Source organism: Camelina sativa, chromosome 1 (genome assembly GCF_000633955.1).
Source record: "Camelina sativa cultivar DH55 chromosome 1, Cs, whole genome shotgun sequence".
NCBI lineage: Eukaryota > Viridiplantae > Streptophyta > Magnoliopsida > Brassicales > Brassicaceae > Camelina > Camelina sativa.
This window is the reverse complement of record NC_025685.1, coordinates 22,567,268-22,586,149: the sequence shown is the minus strand read 5'-3', so window position 1 is coordinate 22,586,149 and position 18,882 is coordinate 22,567,268. Positions and strand designations below refer to the sequence as shown.

Sequence of the window (18,882 nt, the reverse complement as noted above, 5' to 3'; positions counted from 1 at the left end):
GCTAGAGGCAGAGTGAGGCCGGTTCTCCATGTCTTCTAGCGGTCCTGAGCTATATTCCATGGTTATGAACGACGAAGCTTGACCATACCTTAACCGAGGTGTCAAATTCCACCAGCTGCTATCCGATGGAGCCAAATCGCCTTTGAAGTCAGCAGAGTCTGGTACTGATGAGTCCTTTTGGCTGCAATAGTCACCACATGTCTCATCTGCATCGTTGTATATAAGTTTCAATGCCTGCACAACCTCACCCATAAATGGTCTGTGTGAGACCTCTTGGTGGACGCACATGGAGGCAATAGCAGCCACTTTCGCCATGTCATCAAAGTTGTAGGTTCCAGCCAATGCAGGGTCCACCAGTTGCTCCAGGCCCTCTCTGTTGGCTAGTAAGGGTCTCGCCCATGTCACAAGGTTTTCTTCTCCGGAAGGTTGAGACATGTCTACCGGTCTTCTACCAGTGAGAAGCTCGAGTAAAACCACACCGTAACTATAGACATCGCTTTTAACAAGGAGATGCCCTGTCATTGCATACTCAGGAGCCACGTACCTGCAATTATTTCCAGGGTAGTCACTGTAAGTCCGCCTTCTATAGACAGAGTGTCTGTATTCATCACATTTGAAGAAAAAACAAAACTTTACCCAAAGGTCCCCATGACTCGAGTTGAAATATGTTGACTTCCTTCGGTTGCTTCTCTCGCCAGTCCAAAGTCAGAGACTTTTGGGGTAAAGTCATCTTCTAGGAGAACATTGCTAGCCTTGAAATCACGGTGGATTACTCGGGGATTTGAATCTTCATGGAGATAAGCCAGTCCTCTTGCTGCTCCAAGTGCAATCTTCAATCGTGCATCCCAATCAAGCGTTCCTTCTGTTTTGTCAACAACCGGAAAAAAGGTTTTAGGTGGTGATGGATCTAATTGGGATATATATTCATTACAAGTGCAGAGATCAGAATATGTCACCGTGTAAGTGAGACTCGACACTCCCATTGTGGACGAGCTCATAAATCAAGCAACGTGTACGGCCTTCAATGCATATTCCAATCAGTTTCACAAGATTACGGTGGTGCAAACGGCTTAGCATCTCGACTTCTGCAATGAATTCCCGGTCTCGGTTCTGGTTGTCCCTAGTTAGCAGTTTCACTGCAACCTCCGTTCCATCTTCCATGCTCCCCTGATAAACACGACCAAATCCGCCCTCTCCCAAAACCCTTTTAGCACTGAATCTATCAGTTGCTTTCTCAAGCTCAGAGAGTGTGAAGGTCCTAACGGATAAAGCACATGTAGCCATGGAAGACATCAAAGAATCTGATCCCGAACTTCTAGCGCTACTGGAAAACATAGATCCAGCACCTGCAAGGCGTATAAATATTTCAGAAACGGAGTCTTTTAAAGCTACCGAAGCGTTATAAAGTCAAGAGGGAGAAAATTACCAGGCCTTTTGTTAATCGATGAAGCCAAAGTTGGGCCAACAGCATTAGATGACTTCCCAATTTTCTTCCATTTCACGATTATAGATATAGCTCCAACCAAAACCAGAATGAGCACAAAACCTGACAAGGCAATGATTGCAATCGTTCTAAAACCTATTCCCTGGTTTTTGTTGGTAAAGGTTGCATTGATTGGAAGTCCAGTACTTGCACTTGGAGCATCTGCAGTAAAATATCCATTTGGCGAAGAAGAAGGAATTCCTGAAGCAAAGTAAAGAGATTCAAGCTTTGAAATGAAACCAAAAAAAAAAGTGTACAAACTTGCATCTGAAAGAAATCAGTTTACCTGGGTAACTTATCTGTGTAACCTCATAATCACCAAAAATAGTCTCATTTAGAGGTACTTTCTTGTGCCGGAACCTCTGATAAATAAGTGTTGCTGTAGTGTTGTCGAACTTTTCCCCAAGTGGAACAAGGTTAATATCCACCACTGTTTTCCCTTGGTTTTCACTGTCGGCACTGGCACCCATTATTTTCACTTGGCTTTGTTCCAAGTACGTTCCAGCAGCAACCTCAATCTCTAACTCGTTGGTCACGGGGAAAATAGAAAAAGGCGCAACACTTAGTAGAACCTGAACTTTCATGGGGAAGACACAACCACAAGGTGAACCAAAAGGAGTTGAAGTGAGAGGCTCTACACATGTCTGCTGACAGTCTACCAAAAAGGAAAGCCGGAAACACACAGGAAAAAGTAGTTACTACGCTTGATCTATCGACTATAGTCTGAAGATGCATATAAAATATATTCCTTGCCACTAGCATAGGGCGCAGGATAATCAACAACAAGCAAAACAAAATTACCAGGTGAAGAAGGTGACACTGCAGTCGCATTGCCTCTTAAATGCCAGCGACGATGATGGTGATGACCCTTGCGCCTTGGAGGTGGAATGCGGCTTGGGTTAGGGGAAAAAGCTGAAAAATGGAAAGAAAATGACCAATAAATATTCCTATACAGAAACATAATTACAGAATGTATATGTGACAAACAGGATTCCTTGCTGACCTGGTGAAGGTGCAGGAGCAAATGATGGATTAAGATGAGGATGAAAAAAATGCATTTGATGGGACTTTGATCGCGTAAATGGCAAACTTATTGGAAACAGCCGAGCTGCAAATGATAAGAGCAAGCTGATAAGTCATCTACAGATTCTTTCTATACATGTCGAATATTCATAGCAGTGAATACTTTCGGAAAGAGAATGTTTCTAGAAGTATACATACTCCATCCTCATCTTGGATATAAAAATACAATGCCTACGTTAACGAATACATTTTGGCCAAGAGAATGTCACGCGAATTCGATATTCCCTTCAAGAAACTCAGAAAAGAAAGAGTAAGCTCTATGTGCATTTTAGCTATTTAAGGTTGGGTGGTGCCAAATAAGGCGCAAAACGTGGGACTTCATCGTCACTCTTACGCTTCACAATAACAGATTCCAAACGTAATTAATCTGAATCGTACTACTAAACCCTTTTGCTTACTTTGTACATAATAAAGTTAGCTTCCAAATATATCCAATAAACAATTCTAAATATAGATAAACACCAACAACTAATCTTGAGCTGTCAAAGTAAGAATCAACCAAAAACTTAACTAAGGTAAATTTCACCTATCTCAATCGTTTCCTAAATTGGTTCACCAAGCAAACACATCAGAAGGGGAAAAAGAATCAGTTAACTAGATCCATACCAAAACATATATGAGNTAAGAGCAAGCTGATAAGTCATCTACAGATTCTTTCTATACATGTCGAATATTCATAGCAGTGAATACTTTCGGAAAGAGAATGTTTCTAGAAGTATACATACTCCATCCTCATCTTGGATATAAAAATACAATGCCTACGTTAACGAATACATTTTGGCCAAGAGAATGTCACGCGAATTCGATATTCCCTTCAAGAAACTCAGAAAAGAAAGAGTAAGCTCTATGTGCATTTTAGCTATTTAAGGTTGGGTGGTGCCAAATAAGGCGCAAAACGTGGGACTTCATCGTCACTCTTACGCTTCACAATAACAGATTCCAAACGTAATTAATCTGAATCGTACTACTAAACCCTTTTGCTTACTTTGTACATAATAAAGTTAGCTTCCAAATATATCCAATAAACAATTCTAAATATAGATAAACACCAACAACTAATCTTGAGCTGTCAAAGTAAGAATCAACCAAAAACTTAACTAAGGTAAATTTCACCTATCTCAATCGTTTCCTAAATTGGTTCACCAAGCAAACACATCAGAAGGGGAAAAAGAATCAGTTAACTAGATCCATACCAAAACATATATGAGACGAGCCGAGAGAGTGAAGAAGAAGAATTAACAGCAGAAGCATCGCAAAGTTCGGCATCATATCTAAACTCAAAAACCACCATTAGTCAACAACAACGGAGAAACCAAACCCTCACAGCCTCGCCGGACACTCCCCGTCGGCCAAAACGAAGCCTAACCAGAACCAAACGTCTAACCATAACTTCCTCAAAGCTTCACAGACATTGATTCCTTCCCTCCTCCCAAAAAAAAAATCAAAAACCCTAGGGTTACACAATAATCGATAAGGTTTAAAACGCGATTTGCACAGATCCACGAAATGCGGCTCGAGATCTGTACAGAGCAGGAAACAGAGTCGAGCTTCACCGACGATACAGAGAACGAGAGCTTCTCCGGCGAAGGTATCAGAGTGGTAGAGAGAGAGAGGAGAAGAGAAGAGAGTAAAGTGAATTCGAACCAGAAGAAGCGAAGAGAGAGAGAGAATTTAATGCTGATGGTGGGAAGGGCCAAGGAGGGGGGCGTAGGGTAGTGTGTTGTTGCCGTAGTGAGACTGCTTTCGGAGAAAGGCAGCACACACACAAAAAAAAAAAAAAGGCGATGATGATGGCATTTAGCAAACACTGACGTGCTTTCTTATGCGCGTGGTGTCTACGCTCCTCGAAACGACAAAACTGGTAGCCGTTTGCTACCGTCACATCGTCAAAACCGTTTCTTTTTTGGGCGTTAGTTGCCTTATTGGGCCGGGCCTTACTACATATTTGGAAACTAAATCTATTTCAACAAACCCAAGCGGAAAAGAAAGTTTCATTTTCTTTGGTTGACAAATTCTATCTAAGTAGTATTTTGCTAAAGCATATTTAAGAAATAATGCCAAAAACAAAATTCTCTAAAATGTTACATTTTCATGTTTTTCTTTCCCAAAATTACTAGGATATCTATTCAGGAAATCTCGTATATTATTTAAGAAGACTTCATTCATTATTTGATTTCAGTTCATAAGCGGAAGTCTTTCTAGATTTTAGGTAGGAGTATTTTTTGACCAAAAATATTACAATGTTTTTTACGAACCTTCCGTAAAAGTTACAACTGATTTAAGGAAATTTTTCATTTTGGAATGCCCTTTACTTAATAAATTAAACTCTACTAATATGGATCCAGGTTAGCAGCTGTAGTAACAACACTCGTTCTCTGCTGCTCTTGATCCAAATGAGCAGTTTAGTTTCACACTTTATATATCTATCCCTTTTGGATTGTTGTTGAGAGCCTTTGCTGTTTGTGTGGCTATGTTACTTACTCTGATAGCAACTTTGTTAGTGTTACAACTTATTATACATGATATTGTGATTTTGTACGTACACTTTTCATTTTTGACCTAAGAACAATTAAAACCTAAATTATATAAGCTTACGATTTCTAACCATCTTTTTCCGCCAACAAAACAATATTTATGTCAATTGACAAAAATGAACTTTTTCAACTTCAATTATCTGACGTACTAGTAGCAGCTAATTAATAATATGATACACACATAGGTAATGTATCTACTCACTCTACTAATCAGTGAAGAAAGTTAGCCTAAGGACAATGATAAGATACAAACTAACAGTTATGCTTCAATCATTCAAGAAGGTTTCGAAATCAAATGAAAACGTACCAACAGAGTCTTGACTTACCGGTTCGGGCAAAGGACTAACCGGCCCGGATTGGTTAGGGTTGTCCATTAGCCAGTTCTCAAATTCCGATAGTTTGGTCTCCAAGACGTTTTCATTAGTCCCTGGTTGCTGCTGTGCCGTCGCTGTCTGTGAATCTGCAGTAGTAAGAGGAGCCTCAGATGGAACAAACAGATCCACAAACTGACGATTTCCACTACCATGTATGTTCTGGTCTGAATGTCTAGTGTACCTATTGCTCTGAGAACCAGGTAGAGCTGTGCAATGATCACTAACACTCGGCTGATAATTGCGTTGTTGAGTGTACATATCCGGGCTTATTGGCGGTGGTGCCACTACGGAAGAGCTGTGGTGGCTTGATCGTGAAGCATCGTTATACCGGATGCTGTTACCACTTCCCGCAGAAGAGGCAACTCGGGATCGTTGCCTATAAGAACTTCTATCCTTTTGGATCACGTTGTTGCAAACACTGCTCAATGACTGCGCTGGTCGACTCTGCAACCCTTGATTGTGTGGAATCGGTTGCCTGATTCTAAGCCTGGCTTTGACATTTGAGGGATTAGCAACACGGGTAGATGATGAACAAGGCCTGATACCAACCTGGTTCTGAAGCAAAGTGTTTTGTGATAACCGTAAGATACTTGGAGTAGGTTTAGAAGATGGTGGGGTAGGCATGTATCCCGTCCTGAAGAATTCGCGCTGAGTCTGCCATATCTTCTCGTTATCATTAGCATGACAATGATTTATGGTGGAGACACCAATAGACCAGTACGGACATGGAGCACGGATGTCACACACATAACAGTGACACTTGAAAAGTGAAACCAAAAGAAAAAGGATTAGCCAGGAAACAGAACCATTAAAGCTCCGTGCAGAATTAGAGTCTTTAGATGCTTACCATGTCGCAGTACTTCTCATGTGAGGTTGAGTTGAACGCATACTTAGCACACGAATGTCGAGGATGAGGGAAATCTCTACATGCTATCTACAAAACAAATAATTTTGCTTTTGAGTATTAGGGAAACTTAAAAGTGTACAACACCTGCATAAAGAAGATGGAACACACCAACAAACAAACAATCCAAAGATACACTGATTAGTACACAATTACACCAAAACAGTTCAATGAATCAACCATTCCCCACAACAGTTCCTAGACAAAAAAAGGTCTACATATTCTTCTACTTATGAAATACCCAATCAATCATTGTCATGAAATTACCAAGCCTCATAGCTAAACAAGACTAACGCATACATACAGAATCAAAATGAAAAAAGAGAACTTGGAATTGGAAATGAAAAGGGTCAAGTGGGAATACTATACCTCACCCTTTTGACCAACTACAAGCACATCATCGTCATCATCATCATTATTCTTGGCTAATTTATCATCACCATCTCCGTCCACTAAAGCAGTCTTCGTCGTCTTGTCGGGATCACCATCCAAAATCACACAATCGTCGTCATCATCATCATCCTCCTTTGGCTTCCGATACTGAGAATCAACGCAACCTTTCACCTCAGAAAGAACCTCGACTAAATCGGTACTGTCCGATTTATCATCGACGGAGTCGATAACATTGTTTAGCCATTTGAAGTACTCTTTGTCTACTACTCCTGTATTGATCTCCTCCTCCTCCTCGTCTGAGCTGATATCGACAACAACAACATCATTATGATTTCCCGAACCCATTTTTCGAAACCGGATCACAAGAACTCTTCAAATGGATGCGAAACTCGGAGCGATTTCGAAGTCGAACAATGGATCAGAAGGCATGTGAGAGGACACCAGAATCCAGTAGATTTACCGAATTGTAAGAATAATACCAAAAAAGGAAGACTTGATTTTGTTTATTACCCGGGAAATTTTCGAGGTAATAAGAAATGGAAACTTTGAACAAAGAAATTAGGGTTTGGTTTGGACAAAAGTCACAAAAGCAGATATTGTGCTGCTTCCTGGTGGTGACGAAGAATGACGACGAGTTTTTNTTTTTTTTTTTTTTTTTTTTGTGAAGATGGGCCTAATGGGCCTTAACTCAATACATATATATAGGGCTAGTGATTTCATATAAATTGTTTTGGTTTTGATATATCATTATTTTTTTCCTAATGATCAAACTCTTCTTATTATTTTAAGAACTCCTATATTTTACTCCCAAGTTTCAACGTTTTACAATAAAGCACCTCTAACTTTTAGTGGAGTATTGTTATGTTTGTTGAAGATTGACTAAGGAAAAATAAATTAATATCGCTGTCAATGTCATTGACCGCTGTTTAGTAGCTATCGACATTTGACACCACTTGTCTAACAACAAAACTCTTTTATCATGTAGTATATATATATTCATATATTCTTTGGTTGCAAAAGTTTAATTTCTACTATTTTGTATTGAAAAGACAACATCAAAACAAATCTTTTGCTTAGGAAATAAAATTATTAGGAATATTAGTTGTAATTTGTAGTGTAATACGGAGTTAAACAAAAAAGGATGAAGTATTTTATGTAAGAAATATACACAAATTCCAAGACCAAAAGTGGTGGGCAAAGAGCATGTGCGACCTAAGCCATCTTCACAGTATAAATGGCGCCTCAGCTTCCGCATCTCCCTTATAATATACTCATCGTTTAGCGTGTTATGTGCACGTTCTAACNACAAACCTTCTAATCTGTTTTTTTTTTTTTTTTTTGTTTTACATGAAGATGGAAGCATTGACAATTTTGTTGAATTTTTCATTTCGGTTCTCCTGCTACTAAACACTACGTTTGAACAAGTCAAGCCCTCTTAAGTCTGTTGATACATAAGATATAATTAATAATGAAATTTATTGCGTTGAAGAACAAAAAATCAACCTTCATGACTCATCATGATTTTTCTGTCTTTCTTTATGCTGGTCAAAAGGGATCTCTCGTAACAGTCAAATCCAACGGCTGAGATTGAAAGGAAGAATGTAGCGCGTGAGAGAGACATCTAAACTTAAACCAATGTATCTCTCTCTGTCTTATTCATTCAAGTTCAACTTCAACCATTTTGGGTTCGGTAAAGCGCTACCGCACGTTCAAAGTCAATTCCAAGTTTCAACGTTTTACAACAAAGCACCTCTAACTTTTAGTTGTTTTACAGATTGGTGACCAAACTTTTAATTATAACTGTTTTTTTTGGTAAATTAGTTGCTATATATAGCATTCTAAAAATATATATATTTTATTTGAAAAAATATAAATACAATAATTACAAATTATAACATAAGAACATTTAAGTGATGCTGGTTTCTCCAATTCATGTTTATAAATGTTAAACCAAGAGCAACTGATTTTACGCCTACTGATATAGTTAACAACATACAGTAGAATTGCTCTAAAAGCAAAGTGAATTGTGATCAAACTATCTAGAGATGTAATGATTGAGTTTGTGTTAGTAGCTAGAATTTCTTAATATTTAAAAAAAAAACTATAGATTTTCAATATGTTCTACATTTGGCAAAAGAAGAAGAAAAAAACGATTCAGATGTCGGCATAGGAATGCATAATTGGATTGGATAAATTGCTTTTTCCGTTATTGTGTGTGGGTTGAGTAGTAGTAATGAGGTTTAAATTAGATAAAAACAAGTCAAATAAATCAACAAATTTGTGGGGTGTTCGTTCATATAAAAACATGAAGGCCACGTTTAGTAGAGTTAAAGGAAACAAAAAAATACGTGAGGGAGGACGGAGGGTTAAAAAAGAAGAAGAAGACCAAATGAATGAAAAGAAGATGAGCTTGTGTGTCTCTTCGTCTTCTCCTGGTCTCAAGTAATAACCTCTCCTCCTCCCCTTTTTCGTAAAAAGTTCTATTTTTAGTACAAACTTTATTTATCTGTCTTTTTCGTCCCTCCCTCCCCATCCCCAACCAAAAAAAAAAAAAAAAGAAAATTGAAAAAAACAGAAAGAAAGATTACAATTTCCACTTTTGTTGTTTTTTGTAATCTCTTTCTCTTCTCTCTCTCTCTAATCTAATCTTCGCATTCATTGCGTTCCCTCCATAATCCAAGCTTCCGTTACAAGTTCTCTTTTCTTTTTCTTTTTTTTTTTTTGGATTTTTCTTTGTTTGAATCCTCAACTAAATATTCCCCAGGAGGAGCTTTGATTTTGCTGGAAGATTTGTAGGTATTTAATTTTGAGGATTCGAAGTTTTTTATTTATATATTATTAATTTGTCACACACATAGCTGGAACCTTGAATTCGTTTTTTTTTTTTTGAAGTTGATACTTTCAACTCTTCTGGAAAATTAGGGTTTCGTTATATATATTAGGATTGGTTTATTGAGATCGTAAGATTGTTCAAGTTCCAATAGGTTCTCACAGGAGAAATTGCGATTCATCTTTCTTTTTTTCTTTTTGTAAGTTTTTAATACTTCTCTGATTAGTTTGTTTGATACTTTGATGTTATAGGAGAAATTATGGGAGTAGTGATTGAATTTGGTCATGTTGTGTGAGGGAGGGAGGGAGACAGTTGCTGTATGAAGCAGGCGGATATGCTGCAGGGAGACGTGTTGGCTGTTCATCGGGGAGATAGAAGAAATAGAGTAGGATACCCGAAGAACACGGATGTGGAAGAAGAAGATTTTAGGGATGGCGATGATGATGGTTGGAGAACATTGACTAGCAGGGATGACCACAACAACACGTTGGACATGGTTAAGGAAGGTTTGTTTTTGAAAGATGATGAAGTAGACGTGGTGGGTACCCCGAGGAGTGAAAGACAGGTTATGGAGGAAATTGATGTTGAGGGCAGTCCTGTAACGAGTGAAATAAATGGAGAAAATGCTGAGTGTTGCTCATCTGAGAGTGTTCAGAATGATAACAACGGACATGAGTCTTTGGAAAAGGTAAATAAGGGTAGTGAACAAGCTGTGTTGGAGAGAGATGAAGAAGATTCTGGTTCAGGTTCACCTGAGAGGGATGACAATGCTACTCCTAGTACAGAGATTAAAGAAGTGGCAAATGGTCGAGCTAAAGCAGATGAACTCCTTCATCTCAAGGTGGGTGAAACCGGAGAAGCTACAGGAATAGGTAATAGATGTGATAATAAGGATGAGAACAGATTGTTGGAAAGTAACAACAGTGATGATAACTCGAGTTTGGTGCTGAGGGAAAATGATGATGAACCGCAGAGTCCAAGATGCGAGGTACCACTTAATGACACAAGTATTAGAAAGATGGAAATGAGAGAAGTTACAGGAGAGCAGGACTCCTCCTCTTCCCCATATACTGAGGATGCTGTTAAAGCAGCTGGAGAGCAATATCAAAACGTATACTTCAATGGACCTGTCTTACCGCAGTCACCTACACAAGGACATAGGCGCAGCCAAAGTGAGATTGGGACTCCTGGACACAGGCGCACCAACAGTTTCCAGAGATTGAAAACACAGATGCAAAAGGCTTGGCGTGGGGTCAGCAATCTTCGTGAGGATAACCGCCCCACTTTCAATCCTGAGGTCTTAGCTAACCAAAAAAGACAGTGGTACCAGCTTCACTCTTCTAAAGCTCTGGTATTTATGCTCTCTTGGGTGTCCTGTTAAACCTTTTAAACACATTTCTGGCTACTTAGTTCTTCCCCATAATCGTCTAACGATTCTGGTCTTTGCATAGAATATTAGCTAACCAATATTTTCCATTTGTTAAATACTCTAGGATCAAGGAAAAGTAAAGGAGCCAACGTCACTATTTGAACATTTTATCATTGTGGGGCTTCATCCGGAAACGAATTTGAAGCCCGTGGAAGAGGCTTTCCGTAGAAGAAAGAAATGGGAAATGGAGATGTCAAGGTATGAAGTGGCAGACTACAGAATACTCCGTCACCGTGGGCCTCAGTTTCCAATATTGGAGCCACAGGTTTGTGTTACCTTGGTTTTTTTCTCTGAGTTCACATAGTTTTGGCATGTTTAGAAACATGTAATTTGTTTTTATTCATGTTTTTTTTGTCTCGTTGTATACTATGTTTGCCACTCTTTCATTTCTTCTGATAGTTATATGCGTCTGTTCTGCTTCATGGCAGATTTTAGTTGGTTTCGTGCTTCTCTTTATCAACTTTCATTCAATGCACAGATTCTTTTTAAATACCCTCCTGGGAAGAAGGTGGTAATGCGTCCAAAGGATCTAGCAACTTTCTGTTTCCCTGGTGGTGTCAAGGTATGATATGTCTGGTGTGCATCTTTATTTATTCTAATGTTCTTCCGTGTATTATTAGTTATGAGCCATGTCAGTTAACTAGAGAATTTACATAGAATTGATTCGTACTACTGGTAATAATATTCATCATGTTAGTTGGTATCATTGGGTTATTCTGTGATATATGCAGCAACTAAGACTGTTAAAACGTGATTATTCTGAACAGGCACGGCTTTTGGAGAGGACCCCATCTCTCAGTGATCTAAATGAGCTCGTGTATGGACAGGTCTGAAAATTGCTCTAAATAAGATATCTGTATGAGCTTCTGTAGTTCATCTATGTTAGTTGGAATATAGGTTTACATATTATGCTTTTTGAGTTCACTGCAGGAACATTTAGGAACAGATGATTCATCGTTCATATTTTCGTTCAAGGTAATCTATATTTTCTTTTTGCCTCTCTAAATTTTTTAGTGTCAGACTTCCACCAGTCATGTCAAGTAACATGAGGCAATCAAATTCTCTGTCAGGTAGCAGATGATGCGACATTGTATGGTGTTTGCTTACATGTCTCTGAGATTGTTCAGAGACCCCCTGGTGTATTAAGCACTGCGTCACCCTTGCATTCATCTGGAGGAGGCAGTCGTTTTTTGGTTTCTGCACCTCGATGCTATTGCTTGCTGACCAGAGTTCCTTTCTTTGAACTACACTTCGAGATGTTAAACAGGTAATTTAAGATGCCCTTACTCTTAGTAGTTACTGGCTTTTCCTTGCATCAAACAAAGACCGAGAAGCTTATGCTGAAGGTCATTCACATGTTGATGCAGTATGATAGCACAGGAGCGGCTAAAACGGATAACCGAATTTGTCAGTGAGATGTCTCTTGCTGCTGCATGCTATCGTCCACCAATGTCGAGGACGAATGATCAAATCGATGGCCGTGTCTCTTCGCCTCGTAGCAACCCTGATGATTGGATGGCTTCTGCAATACCTGTTGAGGGAGTCATGGCACTCACGGCCGCTGCTGCTGGATTGATATCTGATAGTGAGCTTTCGAACTTTGCAGAACCTCAATCTCCAGATAGTGTTGTCACCAGTGATGCTTCAGATGTAAGCCAGATCAAGGAAATAGAAAGAGATGGCAGAAAAGTTTTCCATTGTTACGATGATAATTCTTCTGAAGTATTTGAGAACCACTTGGGTACCCCTGAAAGAACGTCCCAAAGCTATGAGAATGGCCACACTTCTCCAGAGGTTACATGTGTTGATCCTAGGACCCAACCAATTGAGCGTCATGAAAGCTGTGAGTCTGTGTACAGGTAAGTTAACACAAATTGATCTAACTACTCCTTATCTCCAAGTAATGTGGTTGTCTTCTTTTCAGTTAATGTTATGATTCAGATTTACATTTTTATATATGGCAGTTCAGCTAGAAGTGTGTTGTCAGATGACATTGATGATTTATCAAATAGTGAAAATGATTTCGGAGATGAGTTAATACTGGAATGGGCTAAGGTAAGGAGACCACTAGTAGCTTCACTATATTTAGTTGCTCTATCATCTCTTCTTCACGGTTCTCATATACTGTTATATGGTATCTCACCTTGATAGGAACACAACAATGATGCGTTACAGTTAGTTTGCGGCTACCATTCATTGGCAATTCCTTCCCGTGGAAGTGAAGTAGTTTTCCACCCACTGGAACATTTACAATCCATCGCGTATACCCGTCCTCCAGTTACAGCTTTAGGTTTGTCAGAAGAATATATTTGCTCTTCTGATTCTTCCGAGGTATATTTGATTTCGGAAAATATCCTTGTGTAGTCTTGTCTCTATTTTATAGTCTCATCTCAACAACTTTTCTTCTTCTTCTTCTTTGCCAAAGATAAATGCAAGGTTGACAGCTGCTGAGGAGGCCATGGGTCTCTCAATGTGGACAACAGCAACAGTTTGTCGTATTCTCTCTCTTGAAACTGTATGGCCTCTTCTTTAGCATCCTTTCTTTTCTTGTGGTTGTTCAGTGTCTCTTTTAGAACAACCTATCGATAAGGAACTATTGTTTTGCGTTGGGTGTCCATCTCTCTTTATTGTGCCTTGAGAGTGTTTTCACTGGTAACATATATCTGGAGTTACAAAGTATTTTTCTTCCTTCCAGATAATGTCACTCCTTGCTGGAGTATTATTAGAGAAGCAAATTGTTGTAATCTGCCCGAATCTGGTTAGTTAAATCTATCTTCTGATCGTTATTCAAATGGAAATGGTCACTTGAACTGACTGACAACTATTGCAGGGTGTTTTGTCAGCAATAGTACTGTCTCTTGTGCCAATGATTCGGCCATTTCAGTGGCAGAGTTTATTGCTTCCGGTAAGCATGACATCACTAGTAAAAAAAGTTGACCAGTCGAATGTGTAGTTTTCTTGTCGTAACTTCTCTCTGTTTGTCTTCAGGTTCTGCCTGGAAGGATGTTTGATTTCCTCGAGGCACCAGTTCCCTTCCTTGTAAGTTTATACTCCATATATAAAGTAACTTGTGCGATGTCTTTAAAAGCTAGATGATTCCTTATTCTGCGGAGTTGAATGTTCATCAGTCTATATAATAAACACCATAAAAACCCCGAATCTAGTCCATGCTGCATCGTCAATCATGAACTATGTATGTTTCTTGTTGCTCACATGGTCTGCGTTTGCGTCACCTGGCAGGTCGGTATACACAGTAAACCTATTGATTGGAAGGTCAAGACGTCTAATCTTATTCTAGTTAACATCCTCAATAATCAGGTTGGTGGCCTCATCATGATGAGAGTCCTTTCATTTCTTTCTTTCTGTTCAGTACCCGAAACCGTCGATAATATCTATAGTCTGAAGGGATGTAACGTTTACTATGTTTCTCCAGGTCAAAATATGTAACATGCCAGCATTGCCTCAGTGTAGAGAACTTGTGGCTCAGTTGGCTCCACTCCATGCCACACTGGCTCATCAGAGCTCGAACGCTAGAAGACACCCGGTTTATAAATGCAATGAAGTGCAAGTAAGTAGTTTACCAATTATGTCCTAAAATTGTGTACCAAAACTTAAAATTACTTGACCCGATTTCATATGACCGACTGATTCTCAGGCAGAAGCGGCGACTAAATTCTTGAGCGTAATGAGAGATTACATGGAGTCTCTTTGCTCAGATTTACACTCTCATACCATAACAAGTGTTCAATCTAATAGCGACAGGGTACTTGTACTTATATAGCGACTCTTCCCAAAAAGCGTAACAAGAAGAACTACTTCCTCTCTATACCTAACTAAACTATCTGAAACTTTCTTTCTCAGGTTTCTCTACTCCTAAAAGACAGTTTTATTGATTCATTTCCTGGTAGAGACCGACCCTTCATTAAGGTACAAAGTCCTCTTTAATGATCTTGGGATCAGATTTTGATATTCCCACTGAAATCCAGAGACTAACAAGCTCTATTTCTTCTTCTATTATTGTGGCTTTTTGCAGTTATTTGTAGACACACAACTATTTAGTGTTTTATCAGACTCACGACTATCGAGCTTTGAGAATGGGGGTCGCTGAAGCTCATCAACCTATACAATACAAACTGAAGATACCATCCAAAGTCAAAATCATACAAAAACAGATAAAAAAGAAGCAATTGAGGGTAACTTTACTTACTACCCTTTATACAGAGAGAGAGAGAGAGGGAGAGAAGACTGAACAGGTGATGAATACAAATGTTAACTCACATTTTACTGCAGTGAAAAAGTAAGAATACGAGAAAACAGAGACATGCTTATCGTGTCTGGATCTCTGATCCTTTTTGTCATTAACAAACTTGTTTGAAAACTTCTTTCCTGCTCTTTTTATATTAGTCATCTCTCAATAGAAGCTTACTTGATTTCATGTTTCACAATGATTCTCAGAATAAATGAGATTATGCTTACTCTTTTCAGTATGGACATTACTTATTTGCATTTTTGCCAAATCAAATCTATTTAATCTGATATTTCAGGTAAAAAAAAATATCTATGAACAAAACAATACTTCAACCTAGGGAAATTGATGCGATACCAAAACGCTGTCCCACAATTTTTTTCTGCAAAATGTAGCGCTAACAATGGAGGAATGCAAAAATGCAAATCCGGAATAAGTATGTTTTTTTTTTCTGTTATCCTACAGTGCCATGATTTGTGATCATTATACAGTATCCATGGAAATGGTCGTTGAGAAAGTGAAGTACTATATGGAAACACTGATTATTTTTTCGTGTCACCTTCTTTTTCTTCTTCCTCGTCATCAGATTTAGCGAAGATGGTCTTAGGCTGAGTCTGAGAGTAAGCAGGAGCAATAAACTTAGGATCTTTTACAGCAACCTCTGCGTATTTCAATATCGCTTCTCTTGGATCTTCCTCCATCCACGTCTCTTTGATCATCCCACCTTGCTGTAAACACACACACACAACAACAATATTTCAATATACACAGATAGATAACCCGAATAGCAAAATCAAAGACGATACCCAAGGCTCATTACCTTCATAAGATACTGTGTTAACAAGCTACTACCAGTAGTCCCAACTCTTCCACCATGACCAGGACCTGACATGGGAACCTCAGGCTTGTGGGATTTAAGAGGATCCTTCAATGCTTTCTCTCTTTCTCGTTTACGGCTTGGTGCGTCTCTGAACAATGGTAATGCATGAGGATTGTGTATTACTGGTTCTGGTTGGTAATCGTCTACAGATTTCTTCCTTGGTGCACGTGCAACACAGACGCATGCGCCTCTCTTGCTCTGGGTTGGATCGTAAAGAATGTGAGTTCCTCCTTGGCTTTTGTCTCCAGATGTTGCAAATATCTACAGCAATAGAGGAAATCAGATGTGAAGTTGAGAATCACATTTAATTAGAGGAATGGAACAGTGCTTTTATTGTTGTTGATGTTTACCTGATTCAACTTTGGGTGCCAAGCACATTGCACCACACTGCAAGTTGGAGAGATTCCGACTTTCTGAACAATCTCCAGTTTGGTGCGATCGTAAAAGCAGAGCAAGCCTCCTATTGAGCTATCTTTCTCAACGGATGTTCCAGTCAGAATGATTTGTTCGTCTGGACTAAAGGCCACATTGGTTTGGGGGTAATTATTAGGGAGACCCTCGAAAGCTTTGAGAGCTTCTTTCATCTGCCGCAAGTCCCAAACCTGATCAAGATTCAAAAAAGAACTCAGTTTCCAGTGCTGAGCAAACTGGTCAAAAACAGGATTATGATCTATCTAAGGTATACCTTTAGAGAACCATCAAAACTCCTTGACAACAGGATTCTCCCATCACTAGAGAACTTTACAGAGGTTATATCATCAGTGTGGGCATTCCCTACGTATATATTAGGCCGGCTTCCCCATCCCGGTTTACTCCAAATCTGGATCCAAAGAAAAAGAAAGATATAAGACCATTAATCTAGCCAAATTGCATTGTACTCTAATCGTGTCAGACTATATAGACACACAAACTTTCCCTGACACAATGTAATCAGGAAATCAGAACAAGCTTTTCCAAACATTACCTGTATAGATCCATCTCCTACGCCACCGGCGATACGCTTTCCATCACGGTCCCAAGCACAGGTAGTAACTGGAATCCTCCCTGGTCTAGCAAGCTTCGGCTTAATAACCTGTTCCAATAAAACAGTTAAATGATACCACTTGCATGCTAAAATCAAACCACCATTATCATTTGAGAAGAATTGCAAATCAGAAACTGTAAGTATGGATATAGACAGGTAAAAAGTACCTGCGTTTGGCTTAGGAAGTTATTAACATCCCATATACGCAAAGACCCGTCTTCCGACGAAGTCAGAACCGTTTCCTTAATCCAAGGATGCCATTCCCCGCAAGTCAACCCACAAATATGTCCCTTAGTGTTCTTCAGATCACGAATATACATATCACCCTTTATGAACTCACCAAGAGTAAGTCCATCTCGATCATAAATCTGAAATTCAAAAAGAAGAAACGAAAGTGAGCAATTCAGAGGAACTGTAATAGAGAGTCAAGAGGAAACGTTTTCATGAAACACATATATACCTTAGCTTGTGCTGAACCAGTAACACATAGAAATTGACCAGAAGTGGGACTCCAGCTCAAGCTACGAACTTGGTGACCCTCAGATGGTTCGATCTGCCTAAAAGACTCAAGTCTTTTATTCATCCCTTGGAAATCGTACATGCGCACAGTGTAGTCATAGCTTCCGGAAAGAACTCTAGCTCCAGCACTATCGACAGCTAGAGACGAAACTATCTGATTCCACGAAACAAAAAAAATATTGCTCAATTTATCGAATTTAAAATCTGATTCCATGAGAGTAGTTCAAACAAGAGTTTTAGATTGTTTACTATATACCTTTGTGTGTCCCTTGAGTTGAATCTCCTTGCTCAGTGGAATCTGGTAACGATTCTGCTCGTTGTCATCAGCATCATCGCCATCTGAATCTTCATCCGAGTCTACTGCAGCCGGAGGCGGCGGCGGAGGACCGATCATATCATCTTCATCATCAGAATCATTACTGTTCACGAGTCCCTTTGGTGGCGGCGGTGGTCCCATTAAAACTCCGTCATCCTCCTCTTGCGTCGGTTTAGACGGAGGAGGTGGCGGACCCATGGCTAGATCATCATCGGAAGGAGCTAGACTGGAGCTATTAGGGTTACGATTCGGACCGGGGACACTTCGGAGCCAGGTTTCAGAGGAAGAAGACAAAGAAGGGAATCCGGATTCGGATTTACCGGAATTAGAATTCTTCGTGGCAAAATCAGACGAGACTTCGGCTTCGGTGGTGGCTACATCGGTGCGGCGAGTTGCGTTGTGGATAGCTTCGGTTGGCGCCGAAACATTCGATGTCTTACCGAACGAAAGAGGAAAATGAGCTCTTAGACCTTCCAATTCATCCTCCATGGCTAATCTCTTCTTCTTCTTGTTCTTCGTCAAATTAGGAATCGTCTTATTATACAAAGCCCGGTGACCTCGCCGCCATGAAAATTACCATAAATATAACCATACTGGCGAAAAGAGATGGTGGCGGTTAAGCCCATAAACAATAAACATAAGCATATTGGACCTCAAAATAAAAGCCCATTAATACCCATAAATATAAATTCAGCCTCAATATAAATGCCCAACAATACCCACCTTTCACACACTTGAACAATCATTTTTTTTGAAAGAATTACTCGAATGTTATCCAAAAGTTAGTTTATTACTCATATCTAACAATCATTAAACAGTTTTTTTTCAGATCAACAGTTACTTTTTTTTGTTTATATCAAAGAGAGA

At 39.4% G+C, this 18,882-nt stretch overlaps 4 protein-coding genes across 6 annotated transcripts; 1 reads left to right on the top strand and 3 right to left on the bottom strand.

The window, feature by feature from the left end:
- Positions 1–4,327, bottom strand: LOC104710921 (receptor-like serine/threonine-protein kinase ALE2; the record flags this gene model as incomplete). Its single annotated transcript, XM_010427576.2, has 8 exons — positions 3,760–4,327; positions 2,487–2,591; positions 2,285–2,395; positions 1,770–2,138; positions 1,427–1,684; positions 957–1,346; positions 637–862; positions 1–544 (listed from the first exon to the last, which is right to left on the bottom strand). Coding segments are annotated over exons 1-8 (2,079 nt in total), but the record flags the coding sequence as incomplete, so codon positions are not given.
- Positions 5,176–7,384, bottom strand: LOC104701894. Of its 2 annotated transcripts, XM_010417665.2 has the most exons (4): positions 6,748–7,383; positions 6,322–6,408; positions 5,656–6,233; positions 5,176–5,560 (listed from the first exon to the last, which is right to left on the bottom strand). In XM_010417665.2, exons 1-4 carry the CDS (start codon positions 7,114–7,116, stop codon positions 5,521–5,523), a joined length of 1,074 nt encoding a protein of 357 aa, XP_010415967.1. In that variant the 5' UTR covers positions 7,117–7,383; the 3' UTR covers positions 5,176–5,520. The 2 variants fall into 2 exon arrangements, with proteins under 2 accessions (XP_010415967.1, XP_010415955.1); XM_010417653.2 differs by having other exon boundaries at positions 5,176–6,233; positions 6,748–7,384.
- On the top strand, positions 9,197–15,510 carry LOC104701884. Of its 2 annotated transcripts, none has more exons than XM_019229287.1 (19): positions 9,197–9,563; positions 9,853–10,952; positions 11,095–11,295; positions 11,509–11,592; positions 11,798–11,857; positions 11,961–12,005; positions 12,101–12,297; positions 12,398–12,889; positions 12,995–13,085; positions 13,182–13,361; positions 13,456–13,545; positions 13,726–13,788; positions 13,861–13,935; positions 14,019–14,069; positions 14,271–14,348; positions 14,464–14,598; positions 14,686–14,793; positions 14,892–14,957; positions 15,064–15,510. In XM_019229287.1, the coding sequence occupies exons 2-19, from the start codon at positions 9,921–9,923 to the stop codon at positions 15,136–15,138; spliced, it is 3,123 nt and encodes a 1,040-aa protein (XP_019084832.1). In that variant the 5' UTR covers positions 9,197–9,563; positions 9,853–9,920; the 3' UTR covers positions 15,139–15,510. The 2 variants fall into 2 exon arrangements, with proteins under 2 accessions (XP_019084832.1, XP_010415945.1); XM_010417643.2 differs by having other exon boundaries at positions 9,197–9,567.
- LOC104701873 (WD repeat-containing protein 70) lies at positions 15,588–18,590 on the bottom strand. Its single transcript, XM_010417634.2, has 8 exons — positions 17,956–18,590; positions 17,641–17,853; positions 17,348–17,548; positions 17,121–17,228; positions 16,842–16,976; positions 16,507–16,758; positions 16,097–16,417; positions 15,588–16,004 (listed from the first exon to the last, which is right to left on the bottom strand). The coding sequence occupies exons 1-8, from the start codon at positions 18,502–18,504 to the stop codon at positions 15,819–15,821; spliced, it is 1,965 nt and encodes a 654-aa protein (XP_010415936.1). The 5' UTR covers positions 18,505–18,590; the 3' UTR covers positions 15,588–15,818.